Raw genomic sequence first — 22,313 nt, 5'->3', positions numbered from 1 at the left:
AGATGTTTATGCTACGTGTGTGAGCACAGTATGTGTCAGTAGGGGTCTTAACATGATTGATAACCCTTTCCCTTTTAATTTACGTTCCATTTGGGACATCTAGCACACACTCGCTGGGTGACCAGAGCTGGGCCAATATGGCTCCAGACTGAACACTGAGTCTACTGCAGCAAAACCAGCAGCCCCAGTGTGGTTTAGGATGTGGCTCCCAGAGACCACCACTCATGAGACACTAAACCTGGCCACCTGATACTGTTGTCTCACTTGATCACTTACTTCAAATGAGGACAACTGAGATTCCTGGAAGGGCTCAATACTGTGGATTTTTGGCAGGGCTTAAGTGATTTGTGTGCACTGCTGTGGGCCCATCTCCTCCCAGGTTAGCTCGTTGGGAACAGACACTTGTATGGTACACATCTGGATCTATGTACCTACCACTAAGGGCAGGGGCTTTTTTTCTTTTTCACTTGTTTTATTTCTGAATGAGTTTTCATTCAGTAGAAGGCTTCTCAATTTGATTGCAATTTCTGAGCTCCCCCCACAAACATAAATCTATCAGGTTTCATGTACTCTCACATTCCTGGGCTGTCAGCCTGCCCAGAGCAGCAGTGAATTGCAAAAGGAAAAAAAATAGCAGAAAGAGTTAGTTAAGCAGAAACGTAACCACCCACATCATCTGGTGTGTCCTACTTCACTGAGGACATCTCAGAACCTAAGGAAACAGAACAAAGGACACGCTGTAACTCAGGCTGAAGTTTTCTGAGTGCCCTGGGAAGAACCTAGAGAAGTTATCCCAAAACTGCAATTTTCAGAGCCAGAGTGAAGAGAAGGAGAATTTTGACAACTGAGGAAAAAAAAATGCTTTGGAACTAGAACAGCAGTTGCTCAAGTGTTTACATGAAATAGGAATTGTGTTCTTTTAAAATTTCCCAACTAATGTTAATTACCAAGAGTACATTCAGCATGTGACTTGTCACAGTAGGACCCAAAGACCCTTAGGATTGGTGTCTACAACTTAAATAAAACTCACATCTCCTGACTTTCTATAGAGTCAGTGAAAAGAAATAAGATGTCACATCTAGTCAATATTAGTTATTTATAGACCTGAGTATAGAGTCCAGACTGTACTCAAATTGCTTTGTGGTCTGTTACCTTATAAAAAAAAAAAACCAAGCTCAAGTATCAGTTTGGTCAGGGTGAACCAGATTCTCTGAATCTGCCAAGTTTCTTCTCTTGGTAATCAATGGAAGGACTTGTGTATCCAGTTAGTAAATGTGGGATATTTTTTTCTGAATCCTTGGACAGGTTTTGTCTTGAATTTGGAGGTGTCTGTTGATTTTAGGTGCCTGGAGGCTTATGGGTGGTATGAGGGTGGGAGGTCTGCTCAGCCTGATCAGCTCCCTGTTTTAAAGAGAGAAATTATGGACCTCAGCTTTTCCTATCACTGCCCAGCCTTAAGGACTTGGCATTTTCCTTTGGCAACACTTGAAACTATGCCAATTTTCCCTTGTCCTTCCATCCTTCCTCTTCCACCTCAGAACACTGTTTTTGGGTTCTCTGATTCCCATTTGGCGTGGCTGACATTTGAGCCCTGGGATTACTGATTGTTCTTGTTGCTGCTCAGATCCCTTCAAGCTCTCCAAACCAGTACAAAGGTCTGGGCTTTGGGCCAATTTACTCACAGGTTTATCATATGCTGACATTGTTTCTCTATAAATAGGTCTACCTTTACTGACATTATTGATTCAACTGCCTCTCTTCTCACTAATACTCTTTTTAATGTATCCAACCCGCCTTCGTATTTCACCTAATGAAAGGCTGAAGTCAGAGGAGTAGAGGTCGAAGAGGTTAAACTGCAAGCATAAAGGTCCTAGGCTTTAAAGTCAGTCTTTGCTGTGTGAGATCCACAAGCTTGTCAGTGGAGCAAATCTGCAAGTCCACCAGAAAATATGAGCCATGAAGTCAATTTCACATTTTATTACTAATAATTTGAAATAAGGTCATTTTGCAAACAGCTTCATATGATCCATTTATGGGTTAACAATGATAACACAGACCCTTACTCTGCCCATCTCAGACTGTATGATTTTGGTAACAAGGAGCAAATTATCCCTCAGAGATAGGAACACATCTCACATGATGTTTGTCTTGGAGCTAATCCAAATGAACGGACCAAAGATGTAGTTGTCTTTCTTGTAAATTGAACTCAACTTTAATAGATAATTTATTTCTATATATGGGGTTTTCCTGTGACTGACTTACTGGGCAGTTTCTGTACACAGCACAGCTCTGCAGTTGCAGTTGGGAGCTGGAGAAGCAGTGGTGAGTGAGTGCCCAGGAAGGTGCCAAGGGACAGGAGACAGGTCTGTACTTTGCAGTGAAGAGAAGGAGAAAGCTGCAGAATGAGATCAGGGTGGGGGAAAGTCCACTGGCATACGGGATTAAGAGTCATTCAAGATGAGCTCAGCAGGGCAAACCTGGCAGCAGCCCTGCCAAGGGCTCTGGGAACCTTCAGAGGTGCTGGGGAAGCTCCACTGACCCACAGCATCACAGGTGTGGTGGGAGAGTGTATCCCAAGGGACAGTGTCACCCTGAGGAGGTGCCTGGGAGCTCAGTGTCTCCACAGCACAGCTGTCTCCTGCCCTCACTGTGCATTTGTGCCAGGCTGGCAGAGCAAAACCTCTCCTTTGTGTCCTAGTTTATCCTGTGACATTTTGGCTGCTGGGCTCAGCCCTGGCATGGCTCGCAGAGGCCACGGCAGCCACCCCTTCCACAGCCTGAGTTCTGCTGGCACCACCTTGGAGCTGCCTTTGGCCAAATGTCCTCAATGGGGCAGGAGAGTGAATTAAACATCCAGGTCTGGCAAGGGAAGCTGCCAAGGCTGGCAGAGGAATAGGCCATTAAATCTTACACTGACACTAAACAGCATCCCCCTCCCCAAATAAATAATAAGAGAGAAGAAAATATTTCGCACCATTGAAAGTTTAGATTATCTCTGACTTCAGACATGTTGCCATTAACCTGGGATTTAATCAGGGATTTTCATTTGCTCCTTGTTCTGAACTATAATGAGCCCTTTAACAGTGTAAATAAAAAGATCTAAAGATTCAATAAACTATAATGTCACAAACGGCAATCAGCTACATTGTGAGGCCTCGGTGTTAAAAAGCATCTCACAGCTGGAAACAAATGCTTCTGTATAACATTGTAAATAACCTCTAAGCCCACTACTAATTAAACTGAAGCTTCTCTTCTCCTGGGCATTGAATATATGAACCAATTAAGAAAATATAATTTCTTTTCTAGGGACCTATGTTGTACCTCTTAAAAAAAAAAAGGAGCAGGGGGAGATACAGAAGGAACTAGTGACAGAGAAAAAAAGGGAAAGGAGAGAGGGAAAAGAGAAGAAGAGAAGAGTTTCACAGGAGGGACCACACTGATGTGCTGGGGTTACAATAATGAGACATTTCTGCTTTAAGCAAATTTTGCACCTGTAACCTGCAGAAATATAGCCATAGCACTTGAAAAATTACTTCAGTGCTGCACAGTGCCATGAAAATTTATCTTTGAGATGATTTTATTGCATGGTTACCCTAGGCAATTAAATCAATAAATCTTAACTGTCAGAAAGGTTGGCCCGCTGCCAGGAATAAATGAAATGCGCGGAATCAGTAAATAAAAGGTTTCTGACAACTCATTCTAGGAATTATTTAGCAGTTGGGCCTTTTGTTGTTGTTGGTGTTGGTGTTGCTTTTGTCTCCAGCATTTATTGACATTCTCCATGAGAAATGATTATGCTAACAGAAACAACGTAACACAGGGGTAGAGATGGATGGGAGAGAAGAGTCGGGCTCTTCAGGGTAATAAATTGCCTTCCTGGAATCACACACGAACAGCAACTTTGGGGGGCTGATAGCACTGGCTGATGCAATTAGAGAGCTGGGGTCTGAGCCATGGGCTGGCAACACACCAGCAGCCCCAGTGCCAGGCACTGGGAGCTTTGTGTGCTGGCCCATGGTGCTTCATTATTAACATAGATGTGCTTTTTTCATTGATTGATTCAGAGATGATTGAGATTGAAATGCCTCCTTCAGACACGGAGGTGACATTTCTGTTGGTCTGGAGTCCAGCATTCACCACAGGAGATGCCAGTTTTGACAGCAAAATCATAGTTACACCTGTGTAAACCCTGAGTGGTCAATGCAGCTGCATTGTTTTTCATGCTGGTGCTACAAAACTGAAGGCCTGAGTCTGATTTCACTTGCCCTGGGATTTGACATGCTAAGTTAGTGTAAAATAACCTGGATTTAGGCTCAGGCACTGTCTTTATCTCAAAGACACTGTGGTGAGATCAGGTGATCTGATTAATAAACTGATAGATTTTTAGTCATTGTCATCATCTTAATGTTCTGAATACCAACAGACCACCAACTTCACCTGGGAAGTCCTGGTTCAAGCTTGCCTTTGCTGGCTGAACAAGCTATTCCTTCATGAGGGCAGCAGATGCTGGGATAAAACTGGGGACAGCCCTGGACACGAGGGATCTGCAAATCCCCAATGCCACCGGTGGTAAGAACAGTGATGTCACAGGAGTGAGCAGTCTGCTACACTGAGCAGTGAAGGAGGCCTCTCCTGCCTAGAACAGAACTAATTAGATGGTTTTCAAGGCCAGTCCCTCATCACCATCACATTGGGGCAGCCTGGAGGATCTGGCCCTGTCCTTGAACCAACACCAGCTCGGTGGAGCCTAGAAGGGGTTTATTTGACTAGTGTGGAAAAGAGCCTGCTGCCAAAATGTCTGTATCCAGTCTCTGGACACACACGAGACCCTCAGTCATAGGAACCCTTAAGGAGAAACTCATCTCTCTGCCTGGGGCTGGCAGAGGCTCATTGAACACAGCTTGGGCCAAGCCAGAGACATCATGTCATCTTGGCTGGGGAGCATTTCATATTGAAGTATTTGCTCCAAGGTACTCTCTGGTTCCTCAATGCCACGTCAGAGTTTCCCAGCCATATTACTCCTCTGACACGTCCTGTCCCAGTCATGATTTTGCAGCCTTTGTGCAAAAAAATACCCCAGCAAATTTGCTGCCTCCCACTGTGGCTCCCTGGAGCCAGGCAGGACCACACTCAGGAACAGCAGCTCAGGCTCAGGGCTTCAGCAGCATTGGGTGGAGGCTGGGGCACAGGGAATGCCCTGGACGCCCATCTGGAGGAGGCTTCTCTTGGTTAATCAGCTCCCAGACTATAGAGGGCATTAGAGATCCGAGTGCAGCACTTAACTGAATAAGTTGTATCCACTTCCAGGTACAGATAAAGCCAATGGAGTTTCACAAGGCTGATTGGCAAGCAGCTTCTCATTGCAGATAATTCCCTGCCAGCATATCCTGAACACATAGGTGATTGCTCTTAAATTGATGGCTCGAAGCACAATAACAGCCTTTTTATTTAGTTCCTGCTTGATAGGCAGCGAATGTAGAGTTGCCAAAAAAAAAAAAAAGAAAAAGAAAGAAAAAATAGAAAAAATAAAAAGAGCTGCAGAATTTGCTCTCTGTTATACCTCTCTGAGGATGAAATGACTTGCGATGCAGAGTTAAACAAGGCTCCTGATGCTGCCCAAAGTCTGGGGTCAGCACTAAGGGGTACTCGGGGTGTGCTGAGTTTTCCAGCAACCCCTGCTGCAGGTGGGAATTGCCATTCAAATGCAGCAGTCACTCGGGGGCTTCATTTCCCCAGCAGATTAGAGCTGGCATGCTGAAAGAGAGCAGTAGGCACTGAGGTTTCACCAAGGCTGGCAGGGCAGAGGGGAGCTGGCAGCATGACTCAGCTCTCTTAGAAAGTAGAAGTATTTTTCATGTGGCTTCATCACCTCCAACGACACACATTTCTCACAGTACCCCCTTTCCAAAAGGATGAACCTCGTCTACCTGGAGCTTGCTGAGAAAAGGGGAGCAAATGGTGGTAGTAGTGGTGGCTGGTCTTAATTTTTCACTTTTTCCTTTCAAAATGTAAACTCTTCCTGCAATCCTACAAACAGCAGCAGCCCCATTTCCAGGCATCCGCAAATCATGGCTGTCTGGCAAAACAGACAAGGTTCTCAGGGGCAGTGCACAACCTCGTGGAGGAGAAACAACCAGAAAGCAGCTGAGAACAACTCCAAAGCTGGTTTAACAGATGAATGACAAGCTAAACTTGAGGAAAACTGATCCTAATGTTATTGCCCAAATTTACCAAATATTTCTGGCCTAGGAAGACCAATGTCACATAGTATCTTTTCTCCTGCAGTCCACTTCCTGAGGGCTGACCTAATAACTCATCCCTCATGTGCTCATAGGTGAACAGGTTCCCAAAAGAGAGAGTGTCTCTTTCCAAAGGCCAATCTACATACATGCCTAAAAATATCAACGGGGACTCTTATGTAGCTCACATCACCATGAACTGCTGTTTAACATCAGCCTCACATGTGGTTTGTGTGCTGAACACATTTGCATTAGCTACAATAAGGTCCTTCCAACTGCATGGACACAGTATGGAGGGGAAAGATCCCCCTACTCACACGTGCCTTTCCCAGTAAAAGATATCTAAAATCACTTTGAAATGCAGCTGGTAAATGAAATTCCTCTCTATCATATGGAGCTGACACTGCATTGCTTTGCTTCTGCATCATGTGCATAGGAGAGGCTGGGGAGTCTCAGCCTTTTAGTGACAGTATTTAGGCTTTGCTTCCTACTCCTTAGCTCTGTGGACCTTGGGAAACTCCAGCCAGACTTTTCAGATATAAATAAGGCTTCACAAGCTCTTTGTCTTTTGTGCTGGCAATGAAACATCCTGTGGTCTAGAGCAGCTTGTCATGGGCCAAATTCATTCTTGAGGGAGTTGTGCAGTTAAATCATCTTAATTGGCTGCCAAACTGTAGTGCTTCCATCTCTCACTTGAGCCTTATGTAGCTCTTACCAACATCACTGCTTCAGCCTCAACCACGGAGGGAGAGAAGACGTCTCCTTGGCTGGGGAACAGGGCCACAGTACCTTGCCTGAGGTTGTTGTGAAATTGTGTTTGAAAATGAGCATCCAAAAGCCCATCTTCTGTTATCCCTGACTGCCATAGTTGGAGGAGACACTCCTCCCTCTACTCAGCAGAGTGGAATTTTTTACTACTGTGGGAATCCCACGTACTGGCTATAGGAATAATTATCCCCCTTTTTTATTTCCAGAGGTGTTTTGTTTTGTTTGTTTTTTTTTTTTTTTTTTCTGAATTCAGAAGTCGCTCTAACAGTGCTGTATAGCACAGGTTTATGTGGAGCCATTCATCATTCATAGCTGGGATCACAGAACACTTCACAGCCGATTACAAGGTTACACATGCAGGGAATGACATGAGCTGCCAGTCTGAAGTCAAGCTTCAAGCTGGTTTTTGGGCACACTTGGAGGATGCAAAGGACTCAGGGAGTGAATGGCACATGCAGCATCAGTCCTGCCCTTCCTCCCACTGACCCAAAAGATATCTCTCTCTGATGTTTGCTGGCTCCTTGAACACAAAATGGGCACCTGCAACACCATTCCAGATTTCCTTCTGAAGTGACTCATGTCTAGGAAGGACTGGGGCTCTACCACCTGCTTTACAGGTAACCATTCACACAAGTGAGATGGTGAACACTACAAAAGCTGTAGCCTGGCCGGACCAGAGAGCTTTACACTGCTCATGTGGTCAGAGTGGTGCACAAACTGGAAGATATCAGCTACTGACCCTTTTTTCGAAGCAGGACGTTCCAATAGATAGTGAGGCTCAAATCCAGACTAACACCTATTGTTATGGCTCTCCAGTCATCCTTCTGTGACACCATTTGTGTTCTGGGCTCACCACCCCCCTCCCTGCCACTGCCTGGGCTAAGCTGTCCCCACAGCCGCCTCCCGGCCGTGCCCTCCTGCAGCACTTCCAGCACACGCAACTCTCCAGACTAAGATAAAAATCTTTTAAGCAGGACTCTAAGTGTGAGGGGCCACAGAGCAAAACACAGCGATGGCTTCTTTATCTTGGGAGACAGTGGCCCGAGATGGACTCTGTGCTGGGAGCGCTGCGGTTCGTCTCTCCCCGGCGGGCACCTCGACCTCAGCTGCTCCGCACCGAGCGCTCAGCCTTGCAGGCTGGGCAGCCACATCACATGCTGCTCAGCCTCTCCTGAGAGCTCGTTACATCTCTTTTGAGCTGGTATTCTTGGCACTGCCTCTCAGAGCTATTTCTGCAGTGATGATATAAAACCTGGCGTTTCCAGTTTTGTCCTCCCGGGAAGCCCCCGGGGACAGACGCGTCCCCGCGCGGAGGGTCGGCGGCTGAACTGCGCCGCTCCGGTCGCGCCGGAGCCCTGGGCTGCTTGTCAGCCAGAAACCAAAAAAAAAACCCTCCTTTGAAGCCTGGCCCCTTTGCTCTCGCGGTTGGTTTTGGGGCAGACAGGATTTAGGCTGCTGCCTTGCAGCTGAGGCCCCTCAGGGAGGGGGAAAGCACGCTATTGATCCTGTTACCTCACAGCTGGTATCAGCACTGCATTATTTTCTAACATCGAGTCATTTTAAGTCGCCGCAATGACACAAACACATTGATTAAAAATTAAAACCCATGACAGCTCTCCCACAAACAGTACTTACTGTACCATACTTATTGTATCCTGGGAGGAGAATGAGAAAATAGCAGAAGACAGAATAATTTATAGTGATAAAATGGGTTACATTTTCATAAAAATTTTATTTTACTTTTTTTTTTTAAATAATTCAATGCACTGGCAGTATAATTAATCCCTCTATGAGAGACACGAATGTACCAGTTCAACCAATATTATTTATACAGAGACATTGTGTTTAAAAACAACAAAAGTACATTTAAAATGTTTGTACATAAAGTATTACTGTTATTTTTTTTCTGAAGAAGGAACAAATGTAAACAAAATGCATAATTGTGCAACACGTTGGAAATACAAAGCAAAACAGGCAAGATACAATTTTATACATATAAAGCAAAAGAAATCAAACTTTTGTAACTATACAACATTTCAGTAATTGCTTGACATTTTAACAGTTATCTTGGTCTGTACAAAACATCTTAACTTATACTTAAAACTTTACAAGAATAACATGCTTGTTCAGAACAAAGACACCTTGTGGAATTGCAATGATTATTGATATGATACTTGCACACATGACAAAAAAAAAGGCTACTTCGATAGTAAATAAAAAGTAAGAACATAAGAACGTAAGGTAAAAGGCCATTTAGTAAACCATAATCTAATTCCAATAGCTAATTAAGTTGCACTGCAATGCAGAAATTAAATCTGACTTTTGCTGGAAGACCATAAGGTCATAATGTTGCTCTATTTCCAGGAACCAGAAGAAAGCATATATAAATTTTCCTGATATTTTGGTTAATTATACATGCGCGCACATACACACACACACAAAAGGAAAAAAATGAAGAAGAAAAAGTATTTGCCACAACAGCCAGAAATGGTGGGTAAGAGAACACACACACGACTACTCCCAACATGGCAGGGTTAAAAAAACAGGACAGCTAGAAAAAGCAAACACCCACCGAGTTTGCCAGGATTACTTCTCCTTAGTTGTATTTTGCCTTTTTTTTTTTTTTTCCCCTCAGAAGACAGAAAGCAACTTGAATTGAACTGAGCCATTTAAAAAATTCTGGGAGTACTACAGCCAAAGACAAAACACAAACTGAAGGAGAGCGCAAAAGCAGAGCAAAACATCACCAGATCTTTGACTTGCTTTAATATTCTGGGATGATATGTCCTAGAACTTTTGAATGTGGGTTTCAAAAAAAACAGCATTTAAGATTCAGTAGAAGATATGCAATCCAGAGATGTCAAAAATACAGACAGGAATAAATGATACAATATTTTATGGAAATACAAGGACTGTCAGCTTGGATAAAATGTACATATTTTTTAAGTGTCCTCAAGTGATACATATGGCTAAAATTAAACCCCTGATTGCAGCAACCTAAGATATTCAGTGCCTGATTCTGCAACCTGTGTGCTGAGCACTCATTCACACAGTTACTTCTGTGGACTTCAGTGGGGCAACCTGCTGATCAGGATGCTCAGGGGAAGAACAGCAGAAATGGTCCTAGATAAGTATTTGCCATGACTTTTAAATGTACAAAACCCATTTGTCTTAGAAAAACCACTTTAGCCTGCTGCAGTCTTTGAACTAAAGTAACAGATTCCATCTCTAGGCTGAGAGCATTTATGACATGTTTGAATTTATTCGCCATTTTTCTATGCAAGCTAATGCTGATGCTAGTAAATATTTAAACTGGGAGGTAATGAAATTGCAACACGCCTTTTAGTTAAAACCAAAACATACGCAAGCCTAGATGGCAGGCAGAAATCACCCTCCAATTCTTCTAGCAGGGATTATCTGGTGCTGAATCAGAATAGTTCAATATACACTGAGCTTCAGTGTGCATCTATAAAGCTGCATTAGGGGGTGCAGCACAGTATGAAAAGGGAGAGGACTAGTTTTTCAGCTGGTGTAAATCAGCACTGACATCTACGCAGCTACTTAGAGGCACATCAGCTGAAGCTTCAGCCCACAGTCATCAGAAACGTGCAGCCATCATTCAGTCTGTATGTAAAACTCAGCAGTGGAAGTGCAGAGTGAAGTGTAATCGACATCAGATAAAAAGCTGCTCTGTTAGTCTAGTTTCTGATAACGCTTTTCCAGACTGTGTGGTCTAAAGCAGTTTTATGATGTGCTGTATACTGCATAGCTCTGCAAAGTACAGTATTTCCTTACAGGCAAGGATTATGGGACATTAATCATTTCATTGGCATGATCAGTAAAAAGGCATAATGATAAAAGCTTTGGGAGTTTATCTGCATGGAGATATATTGGCAAAAATTAGTCTGGGGTTAGAGGGTTTGCTCCTCGGTGTGTGCACATTGGATTAAATCCACTGAAATCAGTACTCCTATACCAGTTTACACCAGCTGAGGAACTTTACCTCTGTTATAAATAAAACTTTTGTGTTGCTTCATTCATAAATTCAAGGGTAAATGCCTCCTGCCAGTGGGTCAAAGCTTCTCCACGTCCATAACGCCGTGTTACTCGTCACTGAAGTCAATGCTGGTTTCCCTGAGCAAGGGCTGAGTCAACATATGGTCTAGTTGAAGAGCAAGTCTGCTTGCAGTTACTCTAGCACTTGTCCAGAGACCTTGAACTACTTTCAGTGAGGTGAGTGCTCAGCCAGAACAAAAATGGGTGTAATTCCACTGGATTAACTGGGTTAATGCAACTCATTTTCTGGCCTAATAAACTTAACTCCAGTAATGTTATGCCATTTTTGTTAACCAGCTTCTCTGTGATAAACAGTACCCAGCAAGCTCCATAAGACCTGTGCATTATTGCCACATGATAGCAGAATTTGGTGCCATGACTTTCACCAGTTGAGCCAAGTTATTTTGCATTTGCTTAACTCACAATTTGGTCTATTGTAGTCACTCTTGTCCAATAAAACAATGAAATTTGCTTCAGGATCTGATCTTCCTTTTATTTCAGAGAAGGAAATAAGTCAGCGGAAATTAGGGCTATCTATACTTGATGGGTCTTTCAAAGGTATTACAACAGGGTGACACTCACACAACTTTGAGTAAACTTATATCCAGCACAGAGAGCTTATGGAACTTACATAGAGAGGAACTCACTTAAAACCAAAGAAGAAAGCAAGTCTCAGACAGCTGCATTGTCCACTCATGTGACTTTTATGACTGGCATCAGCAGGATTGAGGTGAGGCCAGTAAGCATGAGTGGCCTGTGGACAGTACAATTTAAACTGCAATTCTGCACACAGTGGGCACTGCCCGAGTTCTGTGCTGTTACTGCGAGCACGGCTTCTGTCAACTCGTTTGGCATTTCCAGATGCAGTGCAAGTACAAGGGAGTGCTCAAATCCCAGTCCCATCTGCAGCTGCAAAGGACCAAGATCTGACAGCAATGCAGAGCCACAGCTCTGCCACACCCAGGTGGTGGGGCTGGGGTCCCTCAGTCCTGCTGGGCATAGCACTGGTCCCCCAGTACAGTGGACAGGGCTATGTGGATTCACACCACAGAGACCTGTAGTAATCCAACACTCAGGGTAGGCTGCGGGCTCAGGGAGCTCTGTGTGGCTCCACAGCCTGTGGTGGGCAACATCAGGTCACACATGGCTACTTGAGCTGGCCCCTAAGCCCCTGGGCTTGGTCCTTGCTGGAGTTGTAAAAATAATGGTTTAACTGTATGGTGACTTCAGGGCAGTGACAAGAGTTAGCTCTCTATGACACGTGGTGGCACTCTGAGGGGGATTAAGAACTGGATGGAATGGTGCTATACTCTGGTTTTATAGGATACCATGGTACAGGTGTTATTTTACAGGACATATCAAGAGTAATGAATCCCCTTTCCCAAGAAGCACACACAGGTTAAATTCATAATGCCAGACCCCACCAACTTGCCCCAGTTTCTTTAAACCACTCTTGATATCTTGAATTGCCTGATATGATCACAGTGCCAATGAGCTGCCTGACATGTTGCTACATATCCTGTGGTCCTGGGAAGAGCTTATCATCATAGTATTTCTGTTACAGGGCTTCCTGATGAGGCCAGGTTTGATTCTCATCTGACACCAGTTTTATGCAGTAACTCATCTGCCCCTGAATTTGCTTTCACATCTGTAGAGCCACGTCATCCCCTGGCTGTACACAAGATCTGAACTCAATCTATCCTGACTTCAGCAGTTACCACCAGGGGTTTAAACAGGTGTGAGATGATCAGAATCACTGATCTTGGAAGACAAAACATCTTTGAAACAAAATGGCTTAAGTAAAGCCACCAAGTCCATCAGAAAGGCAGGTCTGATAAGAATACTGGGGAGAGGAGGACTGCTCTCTGAGTCAGGCAGGAACATTATGCACTCAGGGGGAGGTTTCAGTAATGAAGGAGAGCCTAACAGCTTTTAGCCTATACCTGTAGGCTAAATATCAAGTGATATAACTAAAACATATCACTATATCTAGTGAGATACATATATTTATATACATACATGTGTGTGTTTGTGTATATATATATATCTATCTCATTAGAGAATGCCTATATGCTTTAGTGAGTATAGTGCTCTGGTTATATCATGGAAGTCCAGGAAGAATTGAGCCTTCCCAACATTAAGAAGACTTGTTTTATTTGTATTTATAAAGTAGTATGTAAAATAAAGCTGGAAGATGTCATAAGGACAGGGGACTGGTTTCTTATCTTCATCCCCTTTGCCTCACTCCCAGTGCCCTCGTGTGAGGTCAGGGAGATGCTGCGAGAGGCAAAGGCCCTTTGCAATGACCTTTCACTGGTGCAGCCTGCCTAGAGATGGGACACTTCTACACTTGCTTCAGAATGACAAATTAATTGTCTTTGGTGACTGGTGAAACATTTCATCTTTCTTAAAACTTCAAGACAGTGGTCTACGGCAAACGAGTTAACCTGAAAAACAGCATGTTGACAGCACATTCAGTTTTGACACTGACCTCAGGGACCACAGGACCAAGATGACAAAGTGTTGCTACTTTCTGCCACAACTTCATTGCCTGCAAGAGACAGTAGGTGCAAACAGGAGTATCACATACTACAGAGGAACACTTGAATAATGCCATTACCACCAGCAGTGGTAAGAGTGGTTTCTGTTTACAGCTATCACACACATTTTCTTGTGCTATGAAGTAATGAACAAGGACTTTTTGTTGCAAATACACACACACACACACACTCACACACACTCTCACACACGTGTGCTTGCTTCAATGCTGTGTGTAGTGGAGTTTCTCCTGAACTCAAAGCAAAGAAGTATATTAATACTTAAGTCAGAATCCTTACCAGCCCCGTTTCTGCTGTCTGTTAAGTTGCCCTCACAAAACTAATGACTGGATTTAGACAGCATTAAATGATGATAAAAATATGAAATATATGAAAACTTTTCTTCCAAAGTACCCCAAATCATCAGTGAATCTAAACTGTTACAATAAAAGAATACAATAAAACCTGTGAAATAAAAAAAGCATGGAAATTAAGGTCCAGATTCAATTCTCAGATTTTGTTTCTTTAGGAGGAATGAAGATCTCCAATGTTATTTTTTTAAAAAAGTCCACATGACTATCAACAGACCTGTCCCTATTTTTCAAAGGAGATAATCTATAAATGAGACAATATATTCACAGAGAGAGTATATAAATAATTAAAAGTCCAAAGAACATGTAAGAAAAAGTGAAATGAAGCTGTTAGAAGCACGCTGTGAAAGTTGCCACCAACACTACCAGCAAAAAGGCTTTCCTTCCAATCCCTGCTCTGGAGCACCCAAAACACATCACATGGCTGAGATACTGCACTCGGAGCAGGATATTCTGCCTGCACGACGTCAAAGACTTCACTGAGGAGCTGCTGCAGCCCTTGACAGGGAGGTTAAGTGCTATGCAAATGCCTCGCCTGAGCACTTAGCACTTTACTGCCCTTGCATCTCGCACCCGTGGAGCTCCCCAAATGCTTGAGTTTCGCACTTTACTGGCTTGCTCCCCTCACTGCTGAACTATCAGTATTGCTCCAAACCTCCTCAAGCATGGGTCACAAATGGCAGTCAGTTCTGGCAATTTTTTTATGAATCCTGGTGTCCTTCTTAAGTCCCAGCTGCACAAATCAGGAGATTACATCACTGTCCCAGTTTATCACTATTAAAAACAAATGTGTGTTTTCCAGCCCTTGTCATGTTTGGAGAATGCCTAAAAATGTGCCGTGAAATCAGTCTCAAATCTCAGTATCCAGAAGGCAATACAAGAACCAAGGAGTTTATTTAAAAAAAAACCAAACAACGCAAAAAACAAAAAAAACCCCAGCAACACAATTTTAAGCCAATCTTGTAATTTTTGGTGCTTGGTTCATGAGTTTGAGAGCCTGAATTGGCAGTGTTAAGTGCAGACATAGCAAATGCCCAAGCACAGACATGCTGCTTCCCCACGGACTGAAACAAACAAACAATCTCATTTGATTAAGTCTGCTGGAAGTAATATTTTAAGGGGTAAAAATGATTCCACAAAGATGACATGTTGGCAATTGAAATGAGATGAATATAGTGCCTGTAAAAGTGCAATAATCCTTAATAACTAACCCAAAAGAAGCATCATCCCCAGGGATAAGACGGTAATTCACTCTCCATATTTAATTTGTTTCTAAGCCGCTTTTGAAACAAGACTGCTAAATAGTAAGTTGGCTTGTGATCCTAGACTTGACTGCTGGACTTACTATAATCATGCCATTGATTCAGCATACATTTCAACCTAAGTCACAGGATACAAAATCAGGTGGGCTAATTCCTTAAGCTGTTTAAGCAAAAGATTGTGAACGCGGCGTAAATTTAAAGATAGGAGCCTGTTTACCACAACCAACAGGAGAAAGATAATACATTGTCTTCACTGAGTGACTGCAGCTAAGTCTGAACAGTCCCATGTCTGAACACTGTCTTTCAAGGCATAGCTATCCCTCGTAAAGGCATGGAAGTCTAGGATTTCAGTCTACATTAAAGGAACAAGTGACGACAATGCACTTAATTAGACTAAATAGTTACTTGCAAAAAGAATGGAAAACTCTGGCTTATGACAAAACCATCCCAACACTACTGCATCTCAACTACCCAAACTGTTAAAAAAAATTTCAAGTGTTTTGTTTTCTTTTTCGTAAAAAAAAAAACCAACTCAACAACCACCTTTCATCTACAGTTCTGAACAGTTCTCACTGTCGTGGTTTTATTCATTAGCTACTGGGCCCAGAATCAGTGTGACAAATGCTGTCAGATTCAGGTTTCAGCCGTGTTACTGAAACCCTCAGAGAACAGATAAGGGTGTATCGACCACTTCAGGAACAGGAGTGTGCAGATAATACAGGATGTGCATGTTCTGCAAATGTCCTTTGCAGAAAACCCTAAACTGGATGATTTCTCTAATGATGCACGTTGGCTATGTTTACAATACAGCCTCGTGGAACAAAATGTTAGGAATTATTGATTTTTAAGAAAAGGTAGTACTACTGGGAGCTAATATACAACAGCTACAGAAATGTTTGTCTTAAATGTGCATTGGGCAGAGTCCTTAAACTGCTCTTATTGCAAATATCCAAGGCCTGCTCTAAAAATCGTAACAGTCTGAACCTTTTAAATGCAAATTTGTCCTATTTATCTGGTCACAACCCAGTGAGTAGAATCCAATAACTCACCAGATTAAAGGATATACAGGTTTATATAGCAGAAGGTAATTGCAATTAACTAATATCTGGATGGCATTTAATACACATATTGTATTATTTCAATGAGATGAGACAGAATAATATTTACATTGCTATGAGCATTTTCTGTTTATAGAAATGGAATTTACAGTTCAGTAAGGTATGCAGGTGTTATATCAAGAATGAGATGAGACCATTTAAAGTCTTGTGAATTATTGATATAAATTCATTTTGTTTTGTTTCATGCACCAGCGCTTCTTGCAGTGGCACCAGAAGAGCAGTGCAGTTTATAACAAGGAAAAAAAATAAGAGGAAAGAGCAAATGTGAAATGGTGCAATTTATTCACAATTGCTTTGAAATTCTATCTGAATTGTCTCATTATTATTCACGCATTAGAGGAATGGTCCAAAACATGACAGCATGGGTAAACAGATGCAGAGCTTGGAAAATAGGTAATCTGACTGAAGTATTCATGGCCATTATTAAACAAATGTTATATTGCTTTTGGGTAAATCTGGTGATTTTATTTAATTTGACATTGTTTTCAAGATAGCAAGATAATACTGTTAGTTTCTAATGCTCTGAAATGAACAAAACAGGTGAAAAATGATGCCACATGGAATTATAATGTTTCAACAGTAGCTGGTTAGTTAAACTTCTAGATAGTTTCATGAAGAATCTGCATACACTTATTAATGGACTTTTACATACAATATCAATGCTTAGAGTGCAGCAGTCCTGTTAAAATCTGCTTTCGGTGAGTCACTATGCAAGGAGAGATTGTTCTATGAAGAAAAATCTTGGATGAGTATTTGTTTGAGACTAAACAGTAAAGTAGAAAGAAAATTCACAGATTTAGTATAGGAATGGTAGATAAGACTAAGAAAGCTAATATTTTGAAACTGCCTAAAAACTGCAATAAATTCTGCTGCCTACTGAAATTATTAAGCCAACAATAAACAGGAAGAATGGAATATCAAAACCTCATTGCATAGTGTGTCATCATTCTTTAATGAGGCATTCCTTCAACCTTTTACCTCTTAACACCTTTGGTGATCTTACATTATGTAGCTGTAAGATATTCAATGTTCTCTTTTAGAGATTAAACCTATAGGAAGTATGAAATCTTAGGAATGTACTGAGTCAGGTAATGATGCCAGAATTAAGCGTCGAAAAGCTTGGTTCAGGTTCAGAAGATGATTTTGAATGAATAGCTATAACTTCTACTAATTTATTTCAGAAGGGACTTCTCATATATACCCTCAAATATTTAAGACGCTTTGTACTATTTCTCAGGAATCCATATCTTCTCAAAGTGCTTTTTGTTTTCACTTGAAGGCAGCATGGACTTAAAACAATACTGCAGGGAATGTACCGTTCCATAAAGCACATAAGGATGGCAGGATCCAGGAGACACAAGGCATAGAAAATTGTCGAAAATGATTAGATGGTACAACACATACTGCTCTTGAGTCATAAGTTTCTTTTATGGTGACTTCTACTTCCAATAGATAGGATATTAAAAAAGGCAATAAAAATGAAGTTACATGAATAAACTTCCAAAAATGAGTGGAGTTCCACCAGTGATCGTCTCTGCGCTGGTAGAGGTAGAAGAATGGGGATGTTATGGAGAGGGCAGCAGTCACTACAACAAATGAGCCTCAATGCGGAGCCAGTGGAGTCCCTGGCGAACGTAACGAACCAGATTGGTCATACTGCTGTGTTGTGTTAAGGGTCCCATCACTGAGTCCAGGTCTACAAAGAACTCTGCAATACACAAGAAACAGAGGCAGTTGTTTCAGGCAATGGTACAGAAATACAGGTATTACCATGATTTCCCAATCGGTGCAATTAGTCAGTTCTCAAGGCAGTTGTGCACATGAGCACAACTGTCAGCATGAAAGAATTTAAAACACAACAGTATATTTAAAAAGGCCAAATTAGATTATCCATGCTGGAAGTCTACCACAACATTGTATGAGTGGTTGCCAGTAGTCTTCCTTTAACTCTGATGATCTTCACCATCAGTTTTCTGAGATTAGGTTTCCTGACTTCACAATTTAAATAGCTGGCAATGAAATCTAGCATTTCCTTTTCCATGCTGTACCCTCTCCCAGGCATGAAGGGCTAGCCTGGATCCTGCAGAAGACCTTGCTTGCTCTTTTCTCCACCCTCCAATTTCCGTTACTGCCATTGCAGAAGTTTTGGTCCTCTGCTCATTCTGCTGCAGCTGCAGGCCCCAGAGGATGTGTGTGGGGTGGGAGGAGAGAAGGAAGAGGAGAGAGGGAACACAGCAGGAAAATAGCATCTAGGAGACAGGAACCTATAAGGGGGAAGAATCCCAACCCTGGGATTCCATGTTGGAAAGGGTTAATAGGAGGTCACTAAACAGAGAGCCACAGTTGGGAAGCAACACACCAGTTTACTTTATGTCATGTGTTAGATGTTCTCTGGGTGAAAGACTAATCCTGTTAGGGCCAACAGACCTTTCCTAATTGCTGTCAATGGAGAACTGAATTGTGTCCTCTATTCTCCCACAGCTTGTCTTTATGCTCACTGGGGCACAGGCATTCCCACACATACAACACTTACACTATATTTAGGCAAGTGGGAGCCTGCTCTCAGTTAAAGCCCCTCAGAGCTCAGATAACAACCAGCAATCACAATAACAGTGGCTGAGCCCTTACATTCTCACCCTGCCTAAAATCCAGTGCCCAGCACTCAGCCAGCCAGCACTGTATTGGCTGCACTTCAGGAGAGCAGATGCCGGGTACAAAATCATTATCAGTACTTTCTTCAGCGAGTAAGTGCTGCTTTGAGGTCTTCTATCCAAGTATTGACAGCCTGACCCTGGTCAGCTTGGGAGCTACAGCAGTATCAGAGCACAAAGTGATTTGGCTGCAGGCAAGCATAATGAGAGCTCAGGGCTAGCACCAGAGCTGTTCAGATGCTGCAGCCAGCAGCTACTTTTAATCTTCCTTCCTCTGTCTTTTATTCCCCTCCTCTAGTGTAAAAATCAATACATTTAGAAGTGAAATAATGCACTATCTTGCTTGCATTCTAGAGATCTCATTTTAGGCTCAGATAAATAATTGCTTTAAACACTGAAAATTCACCTTAAAGCCTAATTTCAGTTGAACATTTCTTAAAAAAGCTACATGCACTGAAGCCACTTATTAAATTTATGCGTGAGAGAACAGGTCTTGCTCACTACAGAGCTGATAGTTTTCCACTGAAGACAAAAAGTGCTGCTATCTTTGGAAGCTTAAAAAAACGATCTGATCTTGTAAAGTCAGCTGAGAGTTTGATGTTATAGGTGGTGAACACCACGCTAGGTGATACAACACAAACCAGCCCATGGGCTTTGGGAAGTCTGCAGTTTAGTCTGGCCTGATACAGATGCAGATTTATGACAAACTCCATCTATTCTCCCACACATTCTCAACCCTACTGACCAGGGAAAATTCCACCAAAAGTACATGGCAGTATGCTCATGCTTTCCCTTTCAAACCAGATCAGCCTGGTGGGTCACAGTTCTGCTGTTCTCCTCTTGCTATGCATTTTTATTTTAATGGTACATCTTTTGTCAGGCTGACAAAGAAAGGCTTCTGTCTGCTGCTCTGAGCCAGCTGGACATGAGTCAAGTCCAAACTGGGAGTGTGCAGGCATACTCAGAGGAGCACAAAACCTAAGTTGACAGCCATGGACAAGGGGAGGCTGCACAGCTCCTACAATGTGGAAGAAATCTCTTGTGACTGCATGGGCATGACCTAAGAAACATCTATGACAGCAGTAAGACCTAGAGGTAAAGGCTGTTAGGCCACAGTTTTATACCCATTTCTATTAGCTCTCATCAGAGACATATTCTTGGGCAAGACACACCCTGTGATTCAGAAGACAACAGAAACAATGAGAGCTGACCACAAAAAAACCCATAAAAATAACTGGATCTGGGTTTTTTGGCTTTTTTTTTTTTTTTAAGGAATTTAATTTTTATCTTAATCATGGTTTCTTTGTGGGTTTGTGTTTGCTTCTGAGACCATTCTTATTTCAAGGGGAGAGGGGGACAATCTCATTCTTTAAAATGAACTGACCGCCCAAGCTCCTGGGAGAGAGGCCAAGAGATTTGTCCTGTACTTGAGACTCACAGCAGAGTCTGGGGTTTGCACTGTCCTGTTTGCTGTCATGGGGCATTTTGGAACTCACAGTCCACATGCCAGTGTACCAGAGCTTGGGCACTGCTAGGGCTGGTCCAGGTGGCAAAGGTGGACTAGAGTGGACAGGGATGAGTCCTGTCCCAGCCAGCAAGATATAGGTGCTCTGAATTATTTGAGAGGTACAGATGACATCTACTAAAACAACTACAGCTAGGTTTCACGAAACACTGCAATATTTCTCATGTCAAAGTATCTTAAACACATCCTTCTGCAAAGAGAATCCATCATGTGATGTGATGAAGATCTGCAGAGCACCACAGTAGTTCCCATACACTTTTTGTTACAGCATGAATTTTTCAAATTGCAGTTTAATTGTGTTAAAGCATGCATCTTTAAATCATGTATTTAATTAGAAATGAGGTTCCAGACAAAATGTAAAGACAGACACGGTATAGCATGTATGAAACTCTGATCTCTCTCCAATGGTTTATAATACTTAAATCAAATTTGAAGTAACACGAACTTTCCATTCCCTGTAACGTGTCTGCAGTTTGTGAAACAAGATATGAAAGAACAGGTCACAACCCTACATGTCTTGCTGATGTGAGAAACCCTTATTCATGCATCCAGTCCCACTAAAGTCAAAGGGACTGCTGATCTGAATAAAGAGTATTCCTATATGGCTTTGCAGAATTGGGTTTATTTGATCGTAAATCAAAATGAGAACAAAGGAGAGTGTAGGGAGGAAAATGCAGAAAGAGAGTCAGCAGGTTTTTTTCTCATCCAGCTCTAGGACTGATAACAGCAGTGGCTGGGTACATTTTCTGTCTGCTGGCTGAATGCCTGAGCTATTTTGATTCAATACCAAGTAGAACATTTAACAACTCCACAACACACAGAGCTAATTACAAGATTATCACCATCTCTTTCTCCTATCAGGGCATCCTTCTGCATTCCCACTGTAACATTCTGCAGTACATTTGACAGGGAATCGCTTTCACATTTTGTGAAAATGGATGCAGCTATGGAAAAAATCCAAAATGACTGCACTGCTACTAAATTAATCAATGCGAACAAAGACAAGAAGCAGTGGGGAGGACTGGACAGAACTTCTATTATTGTTCCTCATCCAGGGATAGATCATTATGTCCCACCATTCAGACATAAAACTCTATAAATCTCAAGCTCAGTTTCTCTAAATCAGTGGAAATTTGCCACTGACATTAATGGGAGTAAGATCAAACTGCATACAGCAAGCACATTTGTCAGGACAAGTCAGCCATCTGAAATCTCACTATAATTTAAGAGAATGAGCCGACTCATGATGAGAATATTTCCTAGTTAGGCTCTGCACCTCTAATGTCAAAGAAGGCTTTCTCAGTGATTTGTGTGAGCCCAAAGCTGGAATGTGAATAATTACATTATCATGGGGAAGTTCACAGCTGGCCAACAATACACCAAATTTGTCCTTTAGTTATATCTCAGACACTCCACTACACTTGATACAACCCAGTCACAAACTGCTTGCTAAAACTCCTTTAAAATGGCTGTGGTAAAGACCTATGTTTTGTTGTTAGAAATAAACAGATTGCAACCCAACCATAGGAGAGTCAAGGTCATGGCTTTCAGTGGACATCTCCTAATTGGACTCCCCGCATGAACATAACATCTAATGTTTGCTTATTATCCTAGCCAGCATTTTAATAGTCTTAAACCCATTGACGGAGCAGCCTGAAAATAATCTCAGTGCCCTACAAGACGCTGAAACTGTGAACGAATTTGCAGACTCAAAAGCTCTCATCACTTGGGGCTCATGTTCGCTAAATTATTTGCCAGCTGCTCTGATAGCCCCATGTTCAGAGTG

General features: G+C 42.3%; 1 protein-coding gene across 1 annotated transcript in view; it reads right to left on the bottom strand.

Moving 5' to 3' along the window:
• Window positions 1-8,747: 8,747 nt before the first annotated feature.
• LOC108496919 (AF4/FMR2 family member 2-like) overlaps window positions 8,748-22,313 on the bottom strand; it is a gene marked incomplete at its 5' end in the record, with an annotated part of 95,463 nt that continues 81,897 nt past the window's right edge. Inside the window, one exon of the mRNA XM_017814100.1 lies at window positions 8,748-18,059. Within this exon, the coding sequence (XP_017669589.1) occupies window positions 17,938-18,059 (122 nt within the window). The remainder of the gene's footprint in view (window positions 18,060-22,313) is intronic.

The sequence above is a fragment of the Lepidothrix coronata genome, unplaced genomic scaffold (assembly GCF_001604755.1).
Source record: "Lepidothrix coronata isolate B3197 unplaced genomic scaffold, Lepidothrix_coronata-1.0 Scaffold2, whole genome shotgun sequence".
Taxonomy (NCBI): domain Eukaryota; kingdom Metazoa; phylum Chordata; class Aves; order Passeriformes; family Pipridae; genus Lepidothrix; species Lepidothrix coronata.
Note: the sequence above shows the minus strand (reverse complement) of the source record. Positions and strands in the feature narration are given on the sequence as shown.